A 9,110-nucleotide genomic window follows, 5' to 3' on the forward strand; every position below is an offset into this window, starting at 1 on the left:
CGTTTTCCCCCCGCGGTTCTTCATTTTAGCTGCTTTTTTTGGGGGGGGGCGTAAAGCCGTGTGCCGCTGGGCTCCTGCTGCAGGTTGCCCCTGGGCTAGTGGCTAAGGGAATGCTGAACTCGTCCAGAGCCTCAAGCAGTCGTCGCCTTCTCTCCCCAGGGACGCTCTAGATCAGAAGCAACTCCTGAAAATCTGTCCATGCATGGCAGTGGCTACCGTCCGGTTATCTCCGCGGGGATTCAGCCCGACAGGCCTGCTCCCAGAGGGTCCGGTGGCTGCTGGTGCCGAAGGAGAGGTTGGTGTGGGCCGGGAAGGATTCCCGGCCTGGTGATGGGAATGCCGGCCTGAGCTCTGCGAGGGGAGCCCTGATTCACTGGTCCATATCACCCAGCTGAGGACGAGGAGGGATAAACCACAGCTGATCCACTTCCACCCCACGGGACCGCTTCTGGGAGGGTAATTATTTCTTCTTCCCCTCATTTTATTACCTCGGTGGAGCAAGTTTTGTAGGAGGGTGAAAGAAAGCGGCAGAGTTAGCTGTGAAGCGGTGGATACTTTGTGCGTCCCACAAAGGGGATCACTGCTGGGGACTCCTGGCAGCAACACCGCGTCTTTGCGCCCGAGCTGGAGCCACCTGCACCGGCTGCAGTCCCGTGAACGTCCTCTCCCCTTGCCCTGTGTCAAAGCTGGACCAGCTGTGGCTGTGTTGTTCGCACACATCTCAATTGGTGTTTGTTGTTGCTGTGAGTTGTTGGTTATGGTTATGGTTTAAAGGGGTGCGGTGCAGTTTAACCATGTAAATGCTATACCATGTGTGGCTGGAAGGGGTTGTTTCCCAGGTCTGGAGGCAACTGAGTGTGACCCAGAGAGAAATTATTAAGATTAATTTTAAAAGTAGGTTTCACTGTGTCTGCTGCTTCCCCTGGGAAGGTGTTTCAGAATCGCATCTTACTGCTGGAAAGAAACCTTATCCTTATTTCCAGCTGAACTATGCTAACATTCCCCTTATCCACCAGCATATGCCGGGAAATACAGGAGTATGTCAAAACTGAGTGTCAGTGCAGTTTTTTTGCATCGCTTACATCATCTTCCTGTGAACTAAAAAAGTGAAACAGGCTTGAAGTGAAAACAAATGCCGCTAAGTGCAAAATGTAACTAATGAGGCTGGACGCTGGCTGTCTGAGTGGCATTCTTTGTTTCGGTGTTTGTGGGAGTCATTAGCGGCGCTGCGATGGCACTTCTTGTTACCGTTGGAGAGCGGATTGCTTAGGTCCAACGTGTGTGTCCTCACCAGGAGTTTAGGGAGCCTCACGGTGCGAGGAGTGGGTGCTGGGGGTTCCTGTCGGCGTTTCAGCCTCCTGGCAGCTGAGCTCTGGGTGGCTCAAGGCCCCAGGACCCGGATGCCCTGGCTGCGTATGAGCCCTGGGTGTCCAGTGCTGAAGGGACTCGGGTCGCGTTATTGTGCATGTGCAGGAACCGGCCTCCCTCGGGATCCTTTGTGCTCCTTCCTCATCAGCTGCAGCCTACAATGAACGAGCGCTCCGGCCCTAACAGCTGTCTCATGTTTATTCCTGTTTGTAGCTTGGCGCCTTGGAGGAGAGAGGATGGCTCAGGAGACAAACCAAACCCAGGTGCCTCTGCTGTGTACCACGGGCTGTGGATTTTATGGCAGCCCCCGGACCAACGGGATGTGCTCCGTTTGCTATAAGGAGTTTCTGCAGAGACAGCAGAGCAGTGACCGGATAAGCCCCGCAGGTAGAGGACTTTTGTCCATGAAATCTATCTATCTTAAATGGGTGCCTGGATGCACACTGTGTTTGGTGCTGGTACTGGCCACCAGCAGATTCACTCCCTCCTGGAACACTCTTGTCTTTCCCTTTTTGTGTAAACCCGAGCCTCTAAATCAAAGACCCGAGCCTTTGAATGCTTCTGTTCCCTGCAAGGGGTCAGTTGTTTTCTTCCCAGTCCCATCCATTTCTGAAGCCCCATGCCAGTCAGCACCTTCCAGGAAACTGTAAAACTTCACTTGCGCTAACAGTGGCCCAGATTTTTAGCTATTACCTGCTCCCTGAGTTACATGCTGGCTGCTGGGAACCACAACAGATCCCTGAAATGAAATTTTATTTGGGAAGAATTTGGCTTTTTGGGTTTGCATATTTTTTTGTTATCTTAACAGGGTTGACAATCAAAAGCGATGAAATAACAGGTTTTTTTCCTGCAGCTAAACAGGGCTGACATAGCACCGAACTGGGTGCACAGAAAGGATGTTCTTTCCATCATTAGCAGGATTTTCTTTTGCTGAGAGACTGTGCAGATGCCCCATACCCATCCTGTGCAACACTAGTGAGAAACGCCTTCTAGAGATCTTCCGCAGCTTTGTTCCTGAGTGTAATAATGGCTTTCCTTAAATTACCCACCCAAAATATATATTAGGAACACAGCTCACCCTGACAAAGGGTTTTTCTAAAGACCCTGACTTAGATCCTTGGCTGACATAAACCAACATGTTTCTATCGAAGCCAGTTCCTTTCAGCAGATGAGGATCTGCTTCTTGTACCTTGGAGAAGTTGTAAAATAATGTTGGGTTCAAGGTTATGTTGGTAACTGCGGCACTTTCATTTGTACTGATAGGAGAATATTTATGCTGATGCAGAGTTTGCTTTGCGATGCTGAGGAAGAGAAGGTGGATCAAAGCATGACGGAGGTGTCATGGGTGACTGATGTCAGATTTTACCAGATGTTAAAAAAACCCACACAGTAATGGAAGGCATTCAGCACAATAACTCCCGCGAATAAACCCTCGTTCCTCTAAAGGGAGCTCGCAGATCCTCAGAGCTGAACAGATCTCCATAAATGAGACCTGCAGTTCTCAGGAAGACGAGCAGCTAATTTCAGAGGATGTCATCATTGTGGTACAAAGAGTCATTCCTGATCTAATGTAAGACTAACTGCACTGGGTCATGGTGAGGTCCGTCCAGCCCTGATACGTTGTCCCCACAGAGACCTATGCACAAATTTGGAGGGGAGAGTGTACGAACAGGGGATCTAGGAGTGATCCCAACTGGAGCGTGCCCTTCTGGTAGAGAGCTGAAAGCACTCATCCTGCTTTCTCCTTGGCTGTCAAGCACCCGACGAACTTGCTGACGTTTTTAAGAGTTTACCAAGACTGTGGTCTTGTTTCGTAGCGCCCAGTGGTCCCAACAACAGCCCCATGGCTTCAGATTCAGTTGCAGGGCAGCGCGCAGAGGGAGACTCCACGCCTGAGGATGCGAAAGCCAGGTAGGGGCATAGTCCGTGGGGGGTGGGAGGATCCGCAGCTGTGCTAAAAACCAGCCCTGGGACACAAGGGATAGGCTCTCATCCTTTGTATGGTCAACGGGATCTGTAAAGCGGGCTGGATCAAACACTGTTCATTGTGACTCTGGTTTATCTGGAAGACTGAGATGTCCCTGACGAGGACTGATGCATAGAGTCGGGTATCAGAGGGTCGGTAGTAAATTAAAACTTGTAGTAAACTAAGTGGCACCCTGGTTGTTGTGGAGCCAGTGCACCTTGTCTGTCACGAGCTGTCTTAAACTGCTGGGCTTCAACTCAACCCTAAGAGAAAGCACCTGGTGATGATCCAGCCTGGAAGCTGTGACAGGAGGATTAGGGACCTTGGTCACATTTGATAGGAAGGCAGATAGTACTGCATCGAGCTCCATCATTGTGTTACAGTCCTGACTCATAACTCTGTTTCCCTGTCCCTGGACTTATTTGGATGGGCTGTTGCCTTGGGTTTGAGATATAATTGGGTGGAAAAGGAAACTGAGATCATCACAGATTCATGCGATTTATGTCTATGAAGAACTTTGATCCCAAATCTCAAGGGGAATTGGCTTGCTATACTCCTGAGCAACCTCTGAGTATGATGAAATTAACTTTATGGGCTGAAGATCTCCCCCACATAACTGTTCATCAAAAGAAAACACTTGTGTTTAACCAGTGGTTGGTTGGTTTGTTTGTTTGTTTGTTGCAAACACTCCCAGTGCTCAGACTCCTGTGACCCATCAGATGACGGCCATGAGCATATCCAGAGAAGAAAACAGCAGTGAGGCAGAAGAACTCAAGAGAGAAGAAGCCTCATCAGCATCTTCCTCATCAGGTAGATGGTTTGGCCTTTGTACAAGCCTGAATGACACTGATCTTGCAAGTGATTTGAGCAGCAGTTACAATATTGGCCACTGACTCCGGGGGACAGTTGTTACCTCCCGGCAGTAAAGGTGCACCTAGCAGGAGAGCTAAGGAGAAAACAGTTTGTCTGTTTCTGAAATGGGGAGGAGAGAAAATGCTGTGCCTGAGGGCAGGCCGATAGAGATTGCTTTGTGGGCTGAGGGCTGAGTAGCTGCCAGCCCTCGACTCGCTGGCAGGAGGATAATCTTCCATGACGCCTATCCTAGTGAATGGCAGAAAGCCCGGAGCGTCCCACAGCCTGCTGTACGGCTGTTGTTGGCTGCATTTCCCTGCCATCTCTCGAGGGAGGAAAGGAGACGGATCCAGTGTAGTCTTGGGAGAGAGGAGACGTGTTTGTGATGGTGCCCAGGGCAGCTGCTGGCCTGGTTGGTGTCATCCTGTGTGATGGGAAGCATACCTGCCCCTCGGAGGGGAACGTTATCGCTGTCGCTTTGTTTGCAAAGTGGGTACCTTGAAGTGATAGAGGAGCACGGGTGCTGTTGCCCAGTAGGGTACATCCTCCAGTGGATGAGGTAGAAGGTGAGCTGTTATGTTGCAGCCGAGCTGTAACCAAGTGCCACTGCATTGGAGACACCCTCCTTTAGTTCAGCTGACAGTTTGCTTGCATTCAAAGCTAAAAAAAACCCCAAGAGTTGTCGGTTGCTAAAAAAACAGGCTCTAGTCATCGCACATGACTGTGCATTCTGGATTTGGTAATCCTGGGCCTGCGAGTCCAGGAGACAATTTACAGCAGGCGGGAGGCAGACTATTTGGTGAAAGAGAGGCTTGGAAGAACCTGTCCCTTTCTGCTGGTTGTGGGATTTTTAGAAAGTTGTTTAGGGTCAGATCCACAAAGCTCTCTGCCTCTGACAGTCCTCTGTCGTCTCGCTGACTCTGTCTCCTTAGCCTGATTTTCAGAGCAGCCTGCACTGCAGGTGTATCTGCTAGCAGTTGGAGCTCCTCCCTCCTGTTGACTTCTCTAGCCTGCTTAGGTACTGTAGGAAATCCTGCTAAGCATCAGTGACCTTTAACAATCTGGATTTCAGAGCTCAGTTTTCCTTTTGGTGGATTAGAGACAGTGATGAGTATCCGTGTAAAGCATTCTGAGACCTACATATGAGGAACACTTACGTAAGAGTCAGCAAAAATAATTAGTAGTACTTACAAGGGGTTAACTTTTTTCCCCCCCCATGAAGATTAACTCTAGGCTCAGCTGTGCAGCTGAGTTACTGTACATCAGCTAAGCGGTAGTGACTATCCAGGCGCATGCTTAACCTATGGCAAGCACCAGGTAATTCTGCTTAGTGTTACCTTTTCTCAGCAGGAGCGAAACAGCATCCCATTACCTTACGTATGCCTTAGCTAAACCGTAATATCTCCTTGGTGTTTCTGAGCCTTGGACTTCAGGAATTTGAAACAGAGAGAAAACATGAGGCTGTGTGAGGCGTGGATCTCTGTGGGACAAGGCAAATCTCACAGTTTGGGGTATGTCGGCCAGGGCAGTGTGCACACACGGGTGTCTGGGCCAGACCCAGCACCGTAGGGCCTCGAGCAGCTCCTGCAATAAACCATGTGTGTTGCTTGGTTTATCAAGAAGGTAGCAAAACTCTTGCCTCTCTTTCAGGTACCCTGCTTGAAATATCCCAGAACACAGCGGAGGGCAAGGCAGCTTCAGAAAAAACGAAACAGAAGAAGAATCGCTGCTTCACTTGCCGGAAGAAGATAGGGCTAACTGGTAAGACCCTGGCTGTGGGGAAAGCTTGTCTGTGGCCTAAATAGTCTGGTTTCATCGCCCTGCAAGCAGATCTCCTTATGCTGTGATACTGCCTGGGTTCAGAGGGTCGGCGTGGGTCAGTGGTTGGAGGTAACCCTCCAAAAAGTCCTTTATATCTGCAAGACGTGGAGCTGCGGGGGGGGCGGGAGGGGAGCTCCGACCTGCGAACAGTGCTGTCCGAGGCAGTAGCCTGGGGAATGTGCCCTGTGAAGGTTCCTGCCAGCCCCTGGGTGCAGGATTGTGAAACTGCATGGAGCCGTGCCTCTCGGGTTATTTCTGCTGCTTGGCAAAAGCTGCCTGTAGAAGCAGAGGCAGTGCTCGCTGTGGATCTAATTCTGCTCCTGTTCAAGTCAGCGGTAAAGCTTTTGTAATAGTGACATGAACTGAGTTAGACCCAACCTGAAAATCCCACTCCAACACTCGTCCCATTTGTTAATGTTGCTTGACTTCTGCCGTTAGCTTCCCGAGAGCGGGATGGTTCTCAGCGTTCAGCCTGTAGAGCTGAAGAGAGAGAGGTGCTTAGATCGTGTCAGGTGACTGTTATCAATGGGAAAACTCCCCCTGGAAAGTGAAGCAATCAACTTGGCTGTGGTTTGTGCATAAAAACATCATTCCCCTAAATTGAGTCTGGCATTTAGTGTTTTCCTGGAAAAAGTTAACTTTAAAGCCATGCAGGTCACGCCGTTCTAGCGGAGCGCTCACCTCTTTAGCCTCCTCGGTGCGGTCAGCAGCCAGGGACTGCCCACACGCTTCTGTGTTGATCCATGTCAGCCGTTTCAGCAGCGTCTGGCCCGGGAGCTTTGCTCAGCGCCTGGTCCTGTGGAGCCTGAGCTTGCCGGGAGGTCTGAGGGTGCTGTCATAGAATAAGTGTGGGTTTATAAGCCCGGGACTGGGCAGGGTACTCTGCAGCCCGGCTTCGGAGCTGCAGGGAGGATTGTTTTCCTGGATGAGTGTTTCCTTAAGAGCTTCAAACTGTGAGAAGTTTCCTCTCCTTTGGGAAACAAATTTCAGAGAAATCCTGTGAATTCAGGGCGTTTAGGATAAAATAAGTTTTCTGAAATAGGAGTAAACTGGCACCTTGCAGCAAGGTGTTTGTAGTCTTTACAGCCTGTAGTTGGAAAGATGGGAAAGGGGAGAGTGTGATTCACTGCCAGTGCGACAGGGAGCTGAGCAACCCCGCTCCCTGCTCCCCACCTCAGTTTCCCAGTGTGCTGTGATAACGGTAGCGCTTCTGAACGGCATTGTCACCAAGCGAAGTGACTAAATGGTGAATTTTGAAGCCTAAGTAGCTTGACAGCGATCCTAACGAAGGTGAAGGTTTTGCTGCTCGCTGGCTTACTGTTGGTCAGTCCAGATGCTGCTGCGTGACGCCCGGGGAGCCAGGCTGGCTCGGAGGGCTCAGCTCCAGCTCAGGCTGCCTGCTCGCTGCCTGGGGAGCCTGGTCTGGATTAGCAATCTGGCGCTCTGCAGTCCCCCGCATGTCCCTTGTCCCCGGGGAGCGTGGAGAGCAGCTGCTCTGGGACCGTTTCCCACTGCCGTGACAGCTGGGGCTGCCCAGAGCATGCGTGTGCTCACGGGAGCAGCTAAGCCAGAGGAAACCAAAGAGCAACCTGTGGTTTTCCCCCACACTGTGACTCCCTTTGGCCTGTCGGGGACAGCGGCCGCCTCCCTCATCTGACCTTCTTTTCTGCAGTGGAGTTTCCTGGCCTGGCAGGAAAGAGCAGGGGCCCTGCTGCCTTCCCATTCGGCTGGACGGGGACTGACGTGGCTTTGTCTCTCTGCTCTTCCTCCCTTCAGGCTTCGACTGCCGCTGCGGGAACCTGTTCTGTGCCATTCACCGGTACTCCGACATGCACGCCTGCCCCTACGACTACAAGGCAGAGGCCGCCGAGAAGATCCGTAAGGAGAACCCCATCGTCATTGCTGAGAAAATCCAGAAGTTGTGAAGGGGCTCGAACTGAAGCCGGGTGGCCTGGTGCTCCTCCCCTTCCTCCCAGCCTTCCTCCTCTTCCTCCCAGCTCCATTGGTGGTGTAATGGGGATTCCAGCAGCACACACAAACCACCACTTGGACTTGGGGACTCCTCGCACCTCTTTGGCAGACAGTTGCCATTCCTTCTCTCCCTTCCTGCCTGTCTGAAAGCCACAGTTCAGCCGATCCCTCCTCACCTAGCTTCCCAAGGGAAAAGGGACAGTCCTGCCCCACCATTCCTGTGCTGAGACCTTTGGACTTGTCTTCCGCCGGGGTGGTTTGCGCGGTGTGGGCAGCAGGGCTCTGCCGGGCAGCCTTTCCCTTCAGCCAGCAGCTCCGAGTCCTGTGAACCGCCCGGGACTCGCAGCTGGAGCCCGTGAGGTGCCGCTGGACCTCGTTCCCTCTGCCCTTCCATCTCTTTGTGGCAGATGTAAAACCGGGAGCTGGGGAATCCCAGCAGCAAGGCTGCCCTCTGCTCCTCAAGAGGTGTTTGGTCTCAGATGCAAAAAAGAGGATTCTGTAGTTTAAACACCCCAAATACCCCTCCCCTCCCTTTGAGACGCTGTTGTTGAAGCACCAGGATGGTTAAGCAGCAGAGTACTGGCACAGTAAAGTTATTTTGTGGCTTAAAGTGACGCAGATGCACTCCAGCCGCAGGTCAGGACCTTTAGGAAAGTACCGCTCGCTGCACGAGGAGGGAGCCAGCCTGCGGGGCTGGCCGTGTCCAGGGATGTTTTTGGGCTGTGGGACACCCTTGCACCAGCGTCCCGTGCTTCAATGCCCCCTGAATAACCGCTGGCTGCTTCCCAAGCGAGGCTTGTTGTAACACAGCGGCACCTGCGCCTCTCCTCTCCCTTCCCCTCCCTCACTTCTGCCTTATACGATTCTTTCTCATCAGGGTTGTGCACAAAGTTCGGATCGCCGAACCTCCGCTTCCTTTCCTGTTCCTACCCGCAGGTGGACGGTGGGGACCCTTCCTCCCCCGTGGGCCTTGTTCATACTCGGTGAGAGCCTTTCTGCCCTCTGGGCACGTTGGCTCGGGAAGCCCACCCAGCTGCCCTGCTCTCCTGCCTCACTGCATGTCCCCGTTGGGAGGAGGCAGAGCCAGATCCAAAACACTCCGAAAGCTGGAGAGAGGGATCTGGGACACAGG

At 52.2% G+C, this 9,110-nt stretch overlaps 1 protein-coding gene across 1 annotated transcript; it reads left to right on the forward strand.

The window, feature by feature from the left end:
* The first annotated feature begins 1,596 nt into the window (after window positions 1-1,596).
* LOC104288922 (AN1-type zinc finger protein 5-like) lies at window positions 1,597-8,004 on the forward strand. The gene is made up of 5 exons (XM_009887804.1): window positions 1,597-1,755; window positions 3,186-3,279; window positions 4,029-4,144; window positions 5,837-5,947; window positions 7,784-8,004. Exons 1-5 carry the CDS (start codon window positions 1,605-1,607, stop codon window positions 7,930-7,932), a joined length of 621 nt encoding a protein of 206 aa, XP_009886106.1. The 5' UTR covers window positions 1,597-1,604; the 3' UTR covers window positions 7,933-8,004.
* The last annotated feature ends 1,106 nt before the right edge of the window (window positions 8,005-9,110 follow it).

Source organism: Charadrius vociferus, unplaced genomic scaffold (assembly GCF_000708025.1).
Source record: "Charadrius vociferus isolate BGI_N301 unplaced genomic scaffold, ASM70802v2 scaffold1640, whole genome shotgun sequence".
NCBI classification, from domain to species: domain Eukaryota; kingdom Metazoa; phylum Chordata; class Aves; order Charadriiformes; family Charadriidae; genus Charadrius; species Charadrius vociferus.

Excerpts from the sequence above, each read along its gene's own strand:
- LOC104288922 (XM_009887804.1), top strand. The coding sequence starts at position 1,605 with ATGGCTCAGGAGACAAACCAAACCCAGGTGCCTCTGCTGTGTACCACG. Across the intron at positions 1,756-3,185 it reads TGACCGGATAAGCCCCGCAG|CGCCCAGTGGTCCCAACAAC; the intron begins GTAGAGGACTTT and ends CTTGTTTCGTAG. Across the intron at positions 4,145-5,836 it reads ATCAGCATCTTCCTCATCAG|GTACCCTGCTTGAAATATCC; the intron begins GTAGATGGTTTG and ends CCTCTCTTTCAG.